Genomic DNA, 18,562 nt, shown 5'->3' with positions numbered 1-18,562 from the left:
GCAAAACTGTTATTTAAATTATATCATCAGTCCACACATACAGATTTCATTATAAAATAATATTAAAATATTACAATTTCGTCGTTTTTTATCCTAAATTTTTAGGGGTACACGGGAACCTATAAAAATGCCCAAGGGGTGCAGAGGAACAAAGAGGTTGGGAACCCCTGATATATACTACTACTACTACTACTATATATACTACTATTATTATACTAGACACTACTACTATTATAAGTAGGTACTACGTACTACTCCTACTACTACTACTGTTATAAGTAGGCACTACTACGTACTCCTACTACTACTACTACTACTACTACTACTATTATAAGTAGGTACTACGTACTACTCCTACTACTACTACTGTTATAAGTAGGCACTACTACGTACTCCTACTCCTACTACTACTACTACTACTACTACTACTACTACTACTACTACTACTACTATTATAAGTAGGTACTACGTACTACTCCTACTCCTACTACTACTACTACTACTACTACTACTACTACTACTACTACTACTACTATTATAAGTAGGTACTACGTACTACTCCTACTCCTACTACTACTACTACTACTACTATTATAAGTAGGTACTACGTACTACTCCTACTACTACTACTATTATAAGTAGGTACTACGTACTACTCCTACTCCTACTACTACTACTATTATAAGTAGGTACTACGTACTACTCCTACTACTACTACTGTTATAAGTAGGCACTACTACGTACTCCTACTACTACTACTACTACTACTATTATAAGTAGGTACTACGTACTACTCCTCCTCCTCCTACTACTACTACTACTGTTATAAGTAGGCATTACTACGTACTCCTACTACTACTACTACTACTACTGTTATAAGTAGGCATTACTACGTACTACTACTACTACTACTACTACTACTGTTATAAGTAGGCATTACTACGTACTCCTACTACTACTACTACTACTACTACTACTACAACTACTCTTACATCCACTTATCTCTATCCTTATCTCCAACTCTGTCCTCCTCCCTCCACTCTTCCTCATTAGATTACACACACACACACACACACACACACTGTGTGTGTGTGTGTGTGTGTGTGTGTGTGTGTGTGTGTGTGTGTGTGTGTGTGTGTGTGTGTGTGTGTGTGTGTGTGTGTGTGTGTGTGTGTGTGTTCATCTAATCTAATGGGGAAGGAGAAAGGGGAAGAGTGACAGAGTGAAAAATAAGGCTATAGATAAGAGGGTGTGAAAAGGAAGAAGCAAGGAGAGAAAGGAAGAGAGAGAGAAAGAGAGAGTGGAGAAAGAGAGAGAGAGAGAGAGAGAGAGAGTAAAGGAAAGGTGTGAGTAGGAGGGAAAGAGGTTGAGAAAAACTGGGAGGGAGGGAAGAGAGAACACACACACACACACACACACACACACACACACACACACACACACACACATACAAATATTTGGAGTCTTTAATAGCTAGAAGATCAACATCCCATCACTTCCATCCTCTCTCTCTCTCTCCCCTCACTCATTCCCTCCCTCCCTTCTCTCCTCCTCTTCTCTCAGCCCTTTTTACCTCCTCTTCATCCCACTAATTTTTCTTTCCTTTACTTCTCCCTTTCTTTCTTTTTACCTTCTTTTTCCTTCGTGTCTCTCTCTCTCTCTCTCTCTCTCTCTCTCTCTCTCTCTCTCTCTCTCTCTCTCTCTCTCTCTCTCTCTCTCTCTCTCTCTCTCTCTCTCTCTCTCTTTCTCATTTCTTTCTTTCTTTCTTCCTCTCTTTCCTTCCTTCTCTCTTTTACATCATTCTCTCTCCATTCCTTCCTTCCCTCCTACTCTTTCCTTTACCTTTCTTCCTTCCTTCCTTTCCTCCTCTTTCCTTTCCTTTCTTCTTCCCCTCCACTTCTCTCATTTCTTTCTCCACTCACTTCTTCACCACCACCACCACCACCACCACCATGCACCGCCACTCACCACGTACCACACCTCCCTTGCAGATGTCCCCAGCCGGCCACACCACCACCACCACAGCACCACCGCCGGAGAACACAGCCGGCGGTGGTGAGCGGAAAATCTTCTTCAACTACTCATACCTCAGAACATATGAAGGAATACTCAAGCTGGCCCAACTAGTGAGTGCATTCAGCTTAAGTTGGCGTATAGGCTCCACCCCTTTCTGATTAAGCCCCGCCCCCTTTCCTATAAGCCGCCCCTCCTCCTTATTTTTCTTTCCATTTCCTTCTTCTCTCTCTTTCATTCTTCCTTTTTTTTTCGTTCTTTCTTTCTCTGGTCTTTTTATTTCATTCTTTCTTCCTCTCTTTCCCTATTGCTTCCTTTCCCTTCTTCCTTCTTTCCTTCCTTTCCCTTCTTTCTCCTCTCCTCCTCCTCCTCCTCCTTATTGTCGCTTCATTTCCTTCTCCTTTCTTTCATTTTTCCTCCTTTTTTTCCTTCTCCATTCTTTTCTTTTCCTTTTTTTTCATTATTTCTCCTTTGTTCTCAGTGCCTTTTTCTTCTTAAGCCCCGCCCCCTTCTCCTTAAACCCCTCCCCTTCCATATAAGCTCCACCCCTTTCTCCTTAAGCTCCTCCCCCTTCCCTATAAGTCTCTCCATCCTCCTTACTATAGAAACATACTAAGAAAGGCTGAATCTGTTGCATCTGGTGAGTGTGTTTAGCTTAAGTTGGCGTTAAAGCCCCGCCCCCTTCTCATTAAGCCCCTCCCCCTTCTTGGTTAGCTCTTCCCCCTTCTCTTGCCTTTCCTTTCACTCCTTTTCTTCCTTCCTTTCCTTTCACTCCTTTTCCTTTTGTTCCTTTTTTCTGCCTTCCTTCCTCCCTCCTCCTTTTCTTTCTTTCCTCTCATTTATTTTCCCTCCTTCCCCATACTTTCCCAAGCCATCCCTCTTCCTTTTAAGCCCCTCCCCTTCTCTTTCCTTTCCTTACCTTTTTTTTTCCTTCTCTCCCCATAATTCCCCTAGCCATCCCTACACCCACACACTCATCCCAACCCCAACGTTCCCCCAATCAACGCTCCATCCCCCACAGGTCATCGCAGTGCTGGTGTTCGTCTCTGTCATGGTCTCGGAACACCCTCGCGGCGGCACCTCGGACTGGATCTCCTTCACGTCCATGGGCAGCTTCTGGTTCAGTGGCATGTTGTTCGTGATGTACCTCGTCAATGCTGTGGTCGTCCTCACTGACGTGCCCTGTGGAATGCTGGTAAGGAGGGTAGCTTCCTTTTTGCCTTCATTTCTTCTCTCCTTGCTTCGTTTTCTTTCCCCTTTCATTCCTTGTCTTCTTGTCATTTTCTTTATTTTTTCTACATCAAGGGAGGCAGCTCAGTCCTTTCTTTTCCTTCCTTCCTTCCCTGGAGCCTGTGTTGTTTTCTGTGATTCTTGGCCTCCTTTTTGCCTTCATTCCTTCTCTCCTTGCTTCGTTTTCTTTTCCTTTCTATCCTTCCTTGTCTTCAGTACTGGGCCCCCCCCCCCCCCCCCTTGTCTCTCGTGCCCTCGGGAATGCTGGTAAAGAGGGTGGGTTCTTTTCTGCGATGCCTGGCTTCCTTTTTCCTTCATTTCTTCTCTCCTTGCTTCAGATTATATTCCTTTCTATCCTTCCTTGTCTTCAGTACTGTGGCCCTGCTGTCTCTCGTGCCCTGGGGAATGCTGGTAAGGAGTACGTGTGGGCTGTTTTCTGTGATTCCTGGCTTCCTTTTGTTCCTTCATTTCTTCTCTCCTTGCTTAATTTTCTTTCCCTTTCTTTCATTCCTTGTCTGTGTTGTTTTCTTCCTTCTTTTTGATGTTTCTTCCTTCCCTCTTATCCTCTCCTCTCTTCCCTTTTCTGTCTCTCCTTTCTTTTCCTCTCCTAGCTCTCTTCCCTCCTTCCCTTTCTTTCATCTCCTTTCCCTTATACTTTCTCTTTCCTTTTCTTTGTTCCTCCCCTCCTCTTTCCCTTCTTCTTTCTTCATGTCATAACTACTAATGATAATAACAATGATGGTGTATTTGTAATGGTGTACGTGTGTGTGTGAGTGTGCTTCCGTGTGCTTGCAGGAGCTGGTGTACACATGTCTCTGGACGGCCTTCTGGTTTGTGTCGGGCTGTTTGGCGGCGGACTTCGCGAGTAAAGGGTGAGTGTGTGTGTGTGTGTGTGTGTGTGTGTGTGTGTGTGTGTGTGTGGAGAGTGTTGACAGTCTTCTTCTTCTACCTCTTCTTCTTTATTTTCTTCCTCTTCTTCTTTTTTTATCTTTTTCTTCCTTTTCTTTTTTATCTTCTTCCTCTTCTTTTTTATTTTCTTCCTCTTCTTTTTTATCTTCATCTTCCTCTTCTTTTTCTTCCTTGATCTTCTTCTTTTTCTTCCTCTTCCTCCTTTTTATCTTCTTCCTCTTCTTTTTCTTCTTCTTCCTCTTCTATATCTTTTTCTTCTTCTTCCTTTTCTTCTTTTTCTTCCTCTTCTTTATCTTTTTCCAATAGTTTAGTCAGACCCCACTTAGAATATGCGGTACAGTTTTGGTCTCCCCACCATGCAAAGGACACTGCTAAATTAGAAGGTGTTCAGCGTCGGGCAACGAAAATGATCCCTTCCTTGCGCAACAAGTCCTACGAGGAAAGGCTTTCTACCCTTAACATGTTCTCTCTTGAGAAACGTCGCCTCCGAGGAAAACTGATCGAATGTTTTAAAATACTTAATGGTTTCACGAATGTAGACAGATCAACATTGTTTATGATCGATGACACTTCGCGCACGAGGAACAATGGCGTAAAACTCAGATGTAGACAAGTAAATTCAGACTGCACCAAATTTTTCTTCACCAATGTTGTAGTGCGAGAATGGAATAAGCTTCCACCATCAGTGGTCCAGTGTAACACGATTGACTCCTTTAAAAACAAGCTCGACCGTCACTTCCTTCAACTTAATATCAACTAGAGTAGAAATGCAACGTTTTGGAGCCTTCTGATTAATGTAAAATCACAGTCCACCAAGTCTGGACCATGGGGTCTGTGTGGTCTGATTTTCTATGTAATTCTATGTAATTCTTCTTCTTTTTCTTCCTCTTCATCTTCTTCTTCTTCCTTGTTCTCCCTAATGTTCTTTCTTTTTCTCCCTAGTTTTAATTATCATTTTCTTCTTTTCTTCCACATGTTCTCATTTTCTTCCTTTGTTTTCTTCCTCGTTTTGTCATCATTTTCTTCACATGCTTCCATTTGTTCTCATTTTCTTCTTACTTTTCTTCATAGTCTTGTTTTCATTTTCTTCAGTTTTTACATCACCTAGTTTTGTTATATTTTTCTCCATTTTCTTCTTTTTCATTTTCATTTTTCATTTTCATTTTTTTATTTTCATTTTTTCATTTTCATTTTTTTCATTTCATTTTCTTTTTTTTTTCATTTTCATTCATTTTCATTTTTTTCATTTTTTTCTTCATTTTCTCATTTTTTATTTTCATATTCTAATTTTTTCTTCATTTTCTTCAGTTTTTACATCGCCTAGTTTTTTGTTTTCATTTTCTTCATTTTCTTCACAGTTTTTACACTACTATTCTTTTTCTTCCTTGTTTTCTCATAATTTTTTTTCACACACTTCAATTTGTTCTCCTTTTCTTCTTCCCTTCCTTTATCATTGTCTTCCCATAGTATTAGACCATCCTGCTGTTTCTTCTTTTTCTTCTCTCTCTCTCTCTCTCTCTCTCTCTCTCTCTCTCTCTCTCTCTCTCTCTCTCTCTCTCTCTCTCTCTTATTTATTTAAACAGGGTTTACAAAAGATTATGATAAAGTTGAAGGTTTTAAGCTTCATCTATCTATAGCTATGTACAAGATTACACACAGTGAGTTACTGCCCAGAGGTCCTAAGCCAGCTGTTCACCTCCCGCTTGAAGTCTTGAAGAGACGCATGATGGTGGAGGTCGGTGTGGCGAACAAGCTGGTTCCACAGGCGGCTGTAGCGGGGCTGGAAGGAGCGGAAGTGGTGTTCTGTCCTAGAGAAGGGTACAGCCACTTGTTCCTGCCTGTGGGGTGCTGCTCGGGTGGAGTGTATGGGGCTTGGGGGCGCGGGGAGCTTGAGAGCTGCCAGGTGGGGTGTGTTTAGGTTGTGTGCCTTGAACATTACACACAGGCCTGCCACATCCCTGCGCTCCTGGAGAGGTTGCAGGGAGCCACGCGCATGCTGAGGACCTGTGCGCTGTATCAGACGCTGGGCTCTGGTCTGGACACGATCCAGCGTTGCAAGGTAGGATGGAGGGCAGGAGGACCAGGTGAGGGGGGAGTACTCCATGAGGGGACGTACTTGTGCCTTGTAGAGCACCTCAGCCCCTATGGCGTCAAGTATATGGGAGTTGCGCCGTACACAGCTGAGTTTCCATGCTGCATTTTTTGTTATTTTCTTGGCATGGTTAGTGAAGGAGAGTCCCGCGTCGAACTCCACTCCGAGAATGGAGATGGAGTCTTGAAGAGGTAACGTTTTCCCCTCCAGTTGTATCCCCGGCACGGCTAGATTGTTAATGTCTCGCCTGCGGGATATAACCATTGCTTGTGTTTTGTCAGGGGCCAGGCCCAGGGTGACTTGCCAGCAGCTGCTCCAGGCGACAATTTTGTTGAGTGCCATGTTGATACGACAAACTGTGCCTTGCCAGTCCTGTCTGTCGCTGGTGAAGGCAAGGGTACAGTCGTCAGCGTACGCCTGGGCCTCTGGGATGAGCTGGAGAATGTCATTGAAATAAACATTCCACAGTAGAGGCCCGAGTACGCTGCCCTGGGGCACGCTTGCATTGATGGGGTGCTGGCTTGAGGTGTGGCCGATAATCGCCAACTGTAATGCCATGTCCTGGAGGTAGTCCCCAATGAGTTGCAGGAGGGCGCCTCGCACACCTAGGCTCTTCAGCTCGGCGATGAGGTCTTGGTGCCAAACCCTGTCGAAGGCTCTGGCTCTCTCTCTCCTGTCCTCTTCTCTCTGCCTTCATTTCTTTCCTCTCCTTCCTTCCCTCCTTTCCTTGCTTTCTTCCTTCCCTCTTCTTCTTCTTCTTCCTTGTTTTCCATTGACGTGTTCTCCCTATTCTTTCTTCCTCTTCCTTTATTCCTAGTTTTATATCTGGCTTCTATCTCCTTTTCTTCCTTGTTTTCCCTAATGTTGTTTCTTCTTTTTTCCTTCCTATATAGTTTCACATCTTGCTTTTCTTCCTTGTTTTCCATCGGCTTGTTCTTTCCTCTTCTTCCTCTCCTTCTTTTCTCTATAGTCTTACACATCTTGCATATTTCTCCTTTTCCTGCTCCTCACCGCCTCTTGCTCCCGTTCCAGCGCGGGTGTCGCCTTCATTGTCGCCGCCTCCCTCAGCTGCCTGGCCACCATCGTCTTCGGCCTCACCGCCTTCCTGCTGTACAAGAAGAGGAGGGCGGGAGCGCTGTCCTCTGCCCAGCCGCTCCGCACACACACCGACACCTCAGATATGAAGTGAGTGTGTGTGTTTACCTGAGGGCTTGGCTGTTTGTTGAGGCATGTAAGGGAAGGGAAGGGTAGGGAAAGGGAAGGGAAAGTAAGGGGAGGTGAGGGACGATAAGGGAGTGAAAGGCAAAGGAAGGGAAGGGAAGGTAATGGAAGGAAAGGGAAGGGAAGAAAAGGTGATGGAAGGGAAGGGAAGGTATTGGAAGGGAAAGGGAAGGTGAGGGATGGGAAGGCAAGGATAGTAAGGGAAGGGCAGGAAAGGGAAGCGATGGGACTCAAAGGGAAGGGCAGGAAAGGAAAGGCAAGGGAAGGGAAGGTGAGAGAAGGGAAGGTGAGGGAAGGGAAGGGAAGGTGATGCAAGGGAAGGGAAGGTGAGGCAAGGGAAGGGAAAGTGAGGGAAGGCAAGGCAAGGGAAGGGAAGGAAAGGGAAGATGAGGAAAGGCAAGGGAAGGGAAAGGGAAGAAAAGGCAAGGGAAGGGAAGCTGATGGAAGGGGAAGGAAAGTAAGGTAAGGGAAAGGATAGTAAGGGAAGGGAAGGGGAGGTGAGGGATAGGAAGGTAAGGGAAGGGATGGGAAGGGTAGATAAAATAAGAAAAGGTAAGGGTAGGTAATGAAAATGAAGGGAAAGTAAGAGAGGGAAGGGAAGACGATGGGAGGGAAGGAAAGGGAAGATGATGGAAGGGAAGGAAAGGGTAGGTAAGGTTTGGGAAGGGAAAGGGAAGGATGGGGAGTTAAGGGAAGGGAAGGGAAGGGAAGGGAAGACAATGGAAGGGAAGGGAAGGTGAGGAAAGGCAAGGGATGGGAAGGAAAGGGAAGGTAAGGAAAGGCAAGGAAAGGGAAGGTGATGGAAGGGAAGGGAAGGAAAGTGAAGGTTAGGAAAGGCAAGGGAAGGGAAAGGGAAGATAAGGCAAGGGAAGGGGAAGGAAAGTAAGGTAAGGGAAGGGAAGGGAAGGGAAGGAAAGGGAAGGGGAGGTGAGGGATGGGAAGGTAAGGGAAGGGATGGGAAGGGAAGGGTAGGGAAAATATGAAAAGGTAAGGGGAGGTAATGGAAGGGAAGGGAAAGTAAAAGAAGGAAGAGAAGGAAAGGGAAGATGATGGAAGGTAGGTAAGGTATGGGAAGGGAAAGGGAAGGATGGGGAGTTAAGGGAAGGAAAGGAAAGGCAATGGAAGGGAAGGGAAGGGAAGGGAAGGTGAGGGAAGGAAAGGCAATGGAAGGGAAGGGAAGGTGAGGGAAGCAGATGGATGGGAAGGGAAGGGGATGGAAGGGAGGGGAAGGCAAGGAGAAGGTATGAAGTGAAAGAAACTGAACTACAAGGGATGATGTATGAAAAAGTAGAAGAGGAAGAGGAAAGAATAAGAAAATTGAGGAACATGAGAGGAATGAAAGGCGTGGGAGGAATTAACTTAAGTCTTCATTTTCTTCTTCTCTTTATATAAATTCCTCCTGGCATTCCCTGACCATATTCTTCCTCCTCTTCTGTATTTTGCTATTTTCCTCCATTCTCTCTCTCTCTCTCTCTCTCTCTCTCTCTCTCTCTCTGCCTTCCCCTCCAGTGTAACACGATTGACTCCTTCAAAAACAAGCTCGACCGTCACTTCCTTCAACTTAATATCAACTAGAGTAGAAATGCAACGTTTTGGAGCCTGCTGATTAATGTAAAATCACTTAAGTTTAAGGACAGACCACCTAGTCTGGACCATGGGGTCTGTGTGGTCTGATTTTCTATGTAAATCTATGTAAATATCTCTCTCTCTCTCTCTCTCTCTCTCTCTCTCTCTCTCTCTCTCTCTCACACACACACACAAGAGCAATAGATATAATGTTTTCTTTCGTTTCAGTTTCTCTTAACCCCTTGGATGCAGACTTCCTACCAGAATACATCACCAAGCTACAGGAGTGGAGCAATAAGTGGCTGCTACAATTCAGTGAAGAAAAATGTAAAATCCTGCACCTTGGGAGGGGAAATCCAGCACCCCAATACCGCATGGGAAACACTCCACTATCCACCACAGACGCAGAGAATGACCTGGGAGTGTATGTTACCAGGCTACCAGTGAAGGGATATCCAGCACACCAATACTACATGGGAAACACTCCACTATCCACCACAGAGGCAGAGAAAGACCTGGGAGTATATGTTACCAGGCTACCAGTGAAGGGATATCCAGCACACCAATACTACATGGGAAACACTCCACTATCCACCACAGAGGTAGAGAAAGACCTGGGAGTGTATGTTACCAGGCTACCAGTGAAGGGATATCCAGCACACCAATACCACCTGGGAAACACTCCACTATCCACCACAGAGGCAGAGAAAGACCTGGGAGTATATGTTACCAGGCTACCAGTGAAGGGATATCCAGCACACCAATACCACATGGGAAACACTCCACTATCCACCACAGAGGCAGAGAAAGACCTGGGAGTGTATGTTACCAGGCTACCAGTGAAGGGATATCCAGCACACCAATACCACATGGGAAACACTCCACTATCCAACACAGAGGCAGTTAAAGACCTGGGAGTGTATGTTACCAGGCTACCAGTGAAGGGATATCCAGCACACCAATACTACATGGGAAACACTCCACTATCCACCACATAGGCAAAGAAAGACCTGGGAGTGTATGTTACCAGGCTACCAGTGAAGGGATATCCAGCACACCAATACCACATGGGAAACACTCCACTATCCACCACAGAGGCAGAGAAAGACCTGGGAGTGTATGTTACCAGGCTACCAGTGAAGGGATATCCAGCATACCAATATCACATGGGAAACACTCCACTATCCACCACAGAGGCAAAGAAAGACCTGGGAGTGTATGTTACCAGGCTACCAGTGAAGGGATATCCAGCACACCAATACTACATGGGAGACACTCCACTATCCACCACAGAGGCAGAGAAAGACCTGGGAGTGTATGTTACCAGGGTACCAGTGAAGGGATATCCAGCATACCAGTATCACATGGGAAACACTCCACTATCCACCACAGAGGCAGAGAAAGACCTGGGAGTATATGTTACCAGGCTACCAGTGAAAGCGAAACCCATGCCAATCGCAGCGGATGGGTTAAGAATATGGAGCTTAGCCTCTGCCCTGAGTCATAGCTGCACAGGATTATGGTCTGGTCTGTCCGTCACCTCCTTGCCATCATGTCTCCGTGTCTGTACATCAGTCACACAGCTTCTTGGCGGCAGGACAACAACCAACGAATCTTCACCATACAACTGTACACTCCTACTGTCTTACCTATTCCCCCACCTGTACCTTTACCACTAACCCACTTCCTCTTCCTACTATAACCTTGATTAAAAGCTGTATGAGGAATGTTATGAAAGATAAACAAAATTTCACTTCAGAAAGCATTTCTTTAAGGAAAATAATCAAAGGTCAAACATTTCTTTCATATCTGTATTAGGAAAATTTTGAAGGGAGAATTATTCCTCATTAAGTTTTTAGAAAAGAAATCATCAAATAAATATACTATTATTATTTATCTCAATTTTTATTATGGCTTCCTACACCTACTGATATTGTAGTTTTGCCTTACAATCCTATTCCTATTTATATAACTAAGAAAGCATGACATGAAAACTGTTGTGTGACCCACCACTTGGTTGTGCTGCAACACACACACACACACACACACACAAATGATGACCCACCGGTGGGTCCGTCATGAGGCACGTGTTAATGGCAGCGATGATCAACGAGAGCATGGGCGCATTGACTCACAAACAAGTCCTGTAAGATTTAGAGGGATTCAACTCCTGGGTGAGGAGTCTTGGCCTTGGACAAGTGGTGCATGTGAGGGGCCGGCAGACAAGAATGCAGTGAGTGTCTGGGGACAGCTAAGAAAAATTATGCCGCATGGAGCAAAGCATGAATGTAAACTTTAAGGAGGCAGCAGCCTGAGTGGCCAGGAGCAGCAGGGGCAGGCTGCCACAAGTGTGAGGACCAGGGGTGGCCAGAAGAGTCACCACCACCTCCCTGATGCTGGCACCTCCAGCCATAGAGGAAAGGGCAAATTTGAGTGTGTGAAGATTTGAGACTAGAACGAGATCACTAGACACAGCCTTGCACTAATTAACTAACAGGAACATATACACCAGGGGGTGCATCACTTCACTCACTCACCACCTCCACACACTGGTGAAGGAAATTATGAATGCCAAGAGTGTGGAAAAAAGACTACGTATGAAGGGTGAGCTCAACAAATACAGCCACACCTTTGAAATGAGTCATGAATGTTGTGAGTGTGGCCAAAGGTTCAGTAGGAAGAGTAACCTCAGTAAACACATCCTCACACACACTGGTAAGCTCTAAAAAGTGGGTGATTGTTAGGCACTTGGCAGAGTACCCCATCACCCATAATCAAGACTAAAAAAGTAAACTAAAACAAAAAAAGTGAGAGAAATCATGAGTGTGAAGTTCGTGGAAAGATATTTACTATGAAGAACACCCTCAACAGACATGCCCTGACACACACTGGTGAAAGAGTTCATGAATGACAGCTTGTGGAAAACAATGCAAAGTGAAGAAATACCTCAACATGCTGATGAAAGAACTCATGAATGTGAAGTACAGGGTGAAGAGGAAACAACAGAGCGGAGAAGAACACAGAACTGCAAGAAATGGCATTGTAAGAATTTACAGAGGGAGAAAGGAATTGAGAGGAATATACTAGAGAACCCAAACTTTCCGATGGGCACGTTAACAGTAAAATGAAACACAATAGGGAACAGTTAACAGAAGATTGGACAAGTGTACGAGGCAGCAAAGGAATGAGCAGAGTGGTGCATGGTAATGACGACGAGGGTGGAGGTGTGGATGGAACTATTACAGGTACACGGTGTAGTGAAGTGGGTGCAGCAGGCGGCCAGGCTACACAAGTGGTGGTGGTGAGTGTTGGGGGCCAAGGCACAGCTGGGGGTGGAGGTCCTGTCATGGGCTAGAGCTTCAGGATTATACAAACCAAGAGGAACCAGCGACCATCAGGATAAGGGCAAGTGTGGGCAATGACTGCTGAACATATTTTGGTTCTGATGAGTGTGTGTGTACAGCCACTGATGTTGGGGCAAGTGTGGGCAATGAATCTGCTTAATTCCGAGGGTCCTTTCGTCCCCTCTGCTCTGCCACACAGTTCCAACACCTATTTTTCCCCCTCATATGTTTGCTATGGGTAACATATGAGAGGAAGGGATAGGTGTTGGACTGTGTGGTGGAGCAGAGGGGAGGAAAGTACCTGCGGAACCAAACACCTAAACAAATTATTATAAATGGTTTGACAATAGTATTTCTTGGTTCTGATGAGTGTGTGTACAGCCACAGGTGAACGCTGTGGGGCTCGGGGCGCTGCATGGACAACCAGGGTCATAATTGTGCATTACTATCTTCATCCTATCATTCATACCTTTGCTATGCATAACAATAAGAAAATAAAACACCTATCTATGAAAAAAAAAAAAAACTAACATCACGTTGGAATGCGTAATGGGTGTCACAGGCAGGTTATAAGGAGCTGCTGTGTGTCCTTCTTCCTTCTTAATGTGTGTGAAAAACATTTTGAGAGAGGCAAAATCGTTCTGTCCTGTACCATGGAGCACGGGCATACTCTCAAAGATACTAACCTTCATGCATAATCAGAAAGTACACATCAGGACCTATACCAGCAACAAAAAAGATATATACACTAGCTTGAAGAAAACATAGGGCCAGTTCAACACAGGGTCATTGTTACCCCCAAACCAAACCATATTCACCACAATGATCCATTATTTCTACTCAGTACCAGAGACTGTTATAGATATTTCTTGTGTGGGTTCCTAAAATTCCCTCCTCCTTATCACATCAACACCAAGCACTAGAGCCACAAGGAGTTTTTGTCGTATTCTGTGTTAGGTTGGGGAGCTCACACACTTGCTGCACTGGGCTGTAAACTGGCCCAAAGTCAAGGTTGTTTTGTCTTTGCCAAACGCTTGACACATTTTCTGGGGGTTCGTTTTCTGGTGCGTTTCTTTAATTAGACTTCACATTCACGTTTTTTTTCACCGTAAATAAGGGAGTGTTTGTTCAGGGTTCCTTTCTCAGAAAATGCTTTCCCACAAACTTCACATTCATAATTTCTCTCACCAGTGTGTCTGAGAACATGTCTGCTGAGAGCACCCTTCAGTCTGAATCTTTTGCCACAAAACCCGCACTCATGATTTCTTTCACCCGTGTGTGTTAGGAAGTGGTTGTTGAGGGAACCTTTTTCAGTAAATCTCTTACCACAAACTTCACATGCATGATTTCTTTCACCAGTGTGTGTCAGGGCATGTCTGTTGAGGGTGTCCTTCATAGTAAATCTCTTACCACAAACTTCACATGCATGATTTCTTTCCCTTTTTTTGTTTTAGTTTACTTTTTCAGTCTTGATTATGGGTGATGGGGCACTCTGCCAAGTGCCTAACAATCACCCACTTTTTAGAGGCTGCAACCGAGGGTTCTTTTTAGGATGGTAGTGGTTCCCTTAAGGGCAATTGTTTGGATTTCTGTTGCCCTCGGGTTTCCTGGGATTTTAGCTAGATGGTCTTTGAAGTTCTTTTTCAGTAGGCCTGTTGCTCCGGCAATGACTGGCACAATCGAGATGTTCTTCAATTTCCAGTTTCTTTTCATATCATGCATCAGGCCTTGATCTTTCCCCAGTGTGTGTAAGGATGTGTTTATTGAAGTTACTCTTCTTACTGAACCTTTTGCCACACTCATAACATTCATGGCTCATTTCCTCAGCAGGTGTGGGTGTGTCTGTTGAGGTCATCCTTCATAGGGAGTCTTTTCCCACACTCTTACCACTTAGTTTCCTTCACCAGTGTGTGCAAGCTGCATATAGTCAGCTTGCTCTTGCTCTCAAATATTTTCACACTTAAAAACTTTCCTTTTCCTTTATAAAAGATGCCAGCAGCAAGGTGGTGGTTCTTCTGATCACCCCTGATTCTCACACCAGTGACAGAACCCTCCTGCTGGTCCTGGACACTTTGGCAGTAAAGTTCCTCACCACCACACACAAGACCAAGCATACAGGCGAGGCTAGGGATGCAGCAGGGAGTCCTTAAGTCAGTGGCTGTGAGAACAGGGCAAGTACTGAGCCCAGCACCCGCCTGAGACACCCACTTCACCACGGGCACCAGTTATGACCAATGGGACACAGTTGAGTGCTGTCTCCTGGTGCTGTGCTCTTCCAGGTGGCCAATGCCACTTCCTGGTATGGAAGAGATGAGGTGTTAATGAGGTGTTTTTATGCTCCCTCTGCCTGAATCTATCGAGGGCGTATGGTCCTCCAGCTGTCCTCAAAAAGTGTGCTTCCACACTGACATCCTGCCTGGCTAACATCTGTCTTTCCTCTCTGCTTGAAGTTTAGTTACATGGAACTTATGCCTCAGAAGGGTGACTGCTCTAGGATCTCACTCCTCTACCACTTACATGAGCAGCAAGGTAAAAATTCCTCTACAATCAACCATTCCCAGAAGGTAAGAAGATGCAGCACAGGTGACACTGGTGACTCACGTAACTAAGTGTCCTTTGTTTACTTACACCCCCCTCCCCCCCCCCCTCCTGCCGCCAACCAAACACCCTGTGCAACAACCTGGCAGGGTGCTTGGCTAACACCACCATCTTGGCATAGCTTGTTAGCTTCATTGTGTAAAGCTGGCGTCACACAGGGCAAATTTCGCCCAACATGTTAGTCGTCTTTGTTGGCTGTTGGGCAAAACGAACAACAACCAACAAGATCTGGCGGGTCGGGAAGAATGGACGACAGATGTGACGTCAGACTGGTTGGGAGGAAATGGGGTCAAATGACATTCAAATGTAAATTGAAACTCACTCATCGTACATATTTACTCCAATTGTCAACGGTAAAACTCCAAAAACCGACGTACATGTGCATGTATGCGTTTGTGATTTATTTGCCCACTGTGTAAAGTTATTTATAACCCTCAACTGACTGTATGGTGGGTCACCGCCTCCCGGGATAAAATGGAACGCCAGGATAAAGTGGAACGTAGCCAATCAGCGCGCAGCATTGGAGGCCCGTGCCGGGGCCATGGGGTTGCCAGATTGGGCGAAAAGTAGCGGATTGGGCGACTTATGAAGGCTATGCGCTACTTAACTTTTTAATCCAGTACTTGTACTTAAATTCTGAGTAATTCTGAAATGTATTGGGCTACTTCATGTTGAAATCCGCTTCTTTTTGATGTGTGAGTAGGCTACTTATCGTCAAAAGAATCTGGCAACCCCGGCCCCGGCCCCGCCCGGGGTGGAGTCTGTGCCTGGCACGAGGTATAAACAAAGTTTAACAAACTAGCCATGGGTGCCCCCAATGCCTCTTCTGGCGTTTCTGCAGTCGTAGCACATGCTTCATTATGTGCAATGCAGCAGCACAATCTTCTAAATTCTCAATATCCTTCCGATTCATGGTAAAGTGGCTGGAGAGATGCTGGCGTGGTGTTTGTTGTTGTTGGAGCGCGACGTCAACACAACAATGTTCAGGGTCACAGTGTGATGGACAACATTGTTGGTTGGCGATTATCACCAACAAAAACGAGCAACATGTTGGCAGAAATTTGCCTTGTGTGACGCCAGCAACACTGCGTGGCTAACAGGTCAACCAGGTTTGGTCACCTGGCAGCCCTGATACATAGCTTGACCAGCGGAAAGTGGTGGCTGGGACGTTGGCAGGCTAAGAATGTCTGGGATGGGTGTGTGCCACGTCTTGAAAATCATTGTGTTCATCCCCTGTGACAGCTGTGTAAGATAACAGTAAAGAAGGATGAACATACCCTTACAAATTTAACGTAAATATTCTGGACATACTCTTTCCTTCCATGTTCCACTGTCGTATGTTATTCCACATCTAACACAACCACATCCCAACAGATCCGAACACGTTCGGTATCATCCAAGAGAATGTGGCAGCTGAAGAGGAGAGTCCAAGAAAGAGGCCAAGGGTGAAGCTGAATGAAGACATTTAGCCACCCCCTGAGGTACGTGGCAGCATCCAACCCTCTTGCTGAGCTGCAGGAGTGTGCTCCCCATTGCACTGCACCAGCTCCATGTCCTGATTTCAGTATGAATACTTCATCTAGTGTTTGTTGATTATTGTGTTATTAATCTAATTATGACTTCACAAAATAGATTGTGCAAGTCACTTAACACATGCCCTGCACAACATCACTTTTAAGTTGTAGAATTCCTTCATATGGCTGCTGATTTGTGTATCCTGAAATGATTGGATATTGATTGTCTTAACATTTTTTTGTCCATGATCACTGAACCATGTTACGGTATGTCTTTGGGTGCAGATCCAGGAAATAAGTTTGGGGGGGACGTCAGACTTTTTGCGGGTGGAAGGAGCATTAGCATTACTGATTAGCCATTCTCGGCAGTCCTGGTCTTGAAAAACTGGTGGACTGACCTAAATCAATGGGTATAACGGCCTGGACTTTGTGCCAAAGCATTCCTGGGCGGCCAGTGTTGCTCTTCGGATCCGAATGAAACGCCTGATCTCTCTGAGAAAAAGCATTGTTTTAGCTGCAGCGCGCTTTTGAGCTAGTTTTCCTGTATCATTCAGGATCATGGGGGGGCCTGGACCCCCTGGGCCCCCCCTTGGATCCACCAATGTAGCTATGTCTTATAATATATCTATCCTTTACAGTCTGATGGTGCATCCTTCTAGGTTGTCAAGTTTTAGTAGCTACTCATGAGAAGTATTCCATAACGATCTTTGATTTCCAGATGCTTTGCACACACAAAAAAGTGTCATTAAACCTGCCGCAAATAATAATCAGCTGTAGTCAACCCTTGCTTTAAAGAACCAATATGGAGGAAGGGGGTGATGTTATATCCAAAAATCTTTTACATCTGAAGTATCCAACCTTTTTGTGTATAACAAACCTTGTTTGTTACATGAGCTTAAAAGTTCACAATTTCCATACATGATTCTTTTTTCCTTGTATTTGATGATTAATCCTGACATGTATTCCATTATCAGTAGGTAATATATAGTAACAAGACAATAATACACATTATAACAATGTATATATTATAGCCCAATGAGTGCACGAGATCATTTACCTCATCAGTGATGCCAAGTCCGGGAGTCCTTCCCTAAATTCTTTGCCTGAATTTGTGACACCAAGTATAATAACTAATTTTAGTGACCATTTGCATCCATTTATCACTTTGATTAAAAAATTGCCTCTCAACAGGGTGTGAACTTGATGGGGTTGGAGGAAACTCAACTCGGCCATCAAGCTCACCACAATATAGTAAGGAACCTCTTGTTCTCAGTGATAATTTATCCTCTTTAGTTACTATTTCGTGTTGCTTTAATCACAACTAATGTGTTGGAAACATTACAGCTTAATAACATACTTCACATCTCTGCATACAAATTGAGTTCAATATTTAACTGTTACACCAGTAGGCTTCATATCTTAAAAAAAAAGGTATGTAAAAAGGTTGACATTTTGAATGATATATTTAAACTCTTTATTATGTCTCTATGGCTGTAGTACCGTTACGATTAGTCGAGTGATCAGCACATGGATCTTATGTTCTTGATAGCATAGGTTCAAATTTTGCCATAGGCTGGCAATTGATAGTAACAGTAGTGTCCACAGATATCTATCTGTTTCTTGTTTATCCTGTTCCACTTTAAACCATGACTGGCCAGTCTTTGAAGAGGTAGCATAACCTTGAAGTGCCACTAACAAACCTTTGTCTATTCTTCTGATGTGATCCTTTTTTTTCCCCACCCACCTATAGTGCAGGTAGGCTTTCTTCAGGGGCCTGGCGGTCGGCCCAAGCCCGTCATGGTGCAGGCAATTTTTTTTTTGTAGTGGCGCCATTTATTATTGGCTCATGCTGCCCCCCGGAACTCATTCTGGATTCACTCGGATGGTTTAGCAGGGCTTAGGTATGACTAACATCTGAGAAACAGGGAATTTTTAGATTTTTAGTGTGGCAACACATTGACAAATGTTTTAGTATGGACTGAACATCAAAGATATATATGGAAAATGGGTGCTTGTAGATCTTGATATTATATCTGTCAAGAGTCTCCAGTTGTTTCCTCTCCCCCATCTCCTGA

General features: G+C 44.6%; 2 protein-coding genes and 1 long non-coding RNA gene across 5 annotated transcripts in view; 1 reads left to right on the top strand and 2 right to left on the bottom strand.

The window, feature by feature from the left end:
- Window positions 1-9,405, top strand: part of LOC126991407 (uncharacterized) — a 20,497-nt gene extending 11,092 nt beyond the window's left edge. The window contains exons 2-6 of the mRNA XM_050850178.1: window positions 1,992-2,126; window positions 3,035-3,208; window positions 4,039-4,115; window positions 7,277-7,429; window positions 9,260-9,405. Of these exons, the coding sequence (XP_050706135.1) occupies window positions 1,992-2,126; window positions 3,035-3,208; window positions 4,039-4,115; window positions 7,277-7,429; window positions 9,260-9,269 (549 nt within the window). The 3' untranslated portion in view covers window positions 9,270-9,405. The remainder of the gene's footprint in view (window positions 1-1,991; window positions 2,127-3,034; window positions 3,209-4,038; window positions 4,116-7,276; window positions 7,430-9,259) is intronic.
- The window catches only part of LOC126991405 (uncharacterized), a 70,023-nt gene that overhangs the window by 44,666 nt on the left and 6,795 nt on the right, over window positions 1-18,562 (bottom strand). The gene's annotated exons all lie outside the window — the stretch shown is intronic.
- LOC126991409 (uncharacterized) lies at window positions 9,646-11,039 on the bottom strand. The gene is made up of 3 exons (XR_007745506.1): window positions 10,438-11,039; window positions 10,042-10,239; window positions 9,646-9,744 (listed from the first exon to the last, which is right to left on the bottom strand). It is a non-coding gene; the product is annotated as an uncharacterized LOC126991409 (long non-coding RNA).

Source organism: Eriocheir sinensis, unplaced genomic scaffold (genome assembly GCF_024679095.1).
Source record: "Eriocheir sinensis breed Jianghai 21 unplaced genomic scaffold, ASM2467909v1 Scaffold274, whole genome shotgun sequence".
NCBI classification, from domain to species: Eukaryota; Metazoa; Arthropoda; class Malacostraca; order Decapoda; family Varunidae; genus Eriocheir; species Eriocheir sinensis.
Note: the sequence above shows the minus strand (reverse complement) of the source record. Positions and strands in the feature narration are given on the sequence as shown.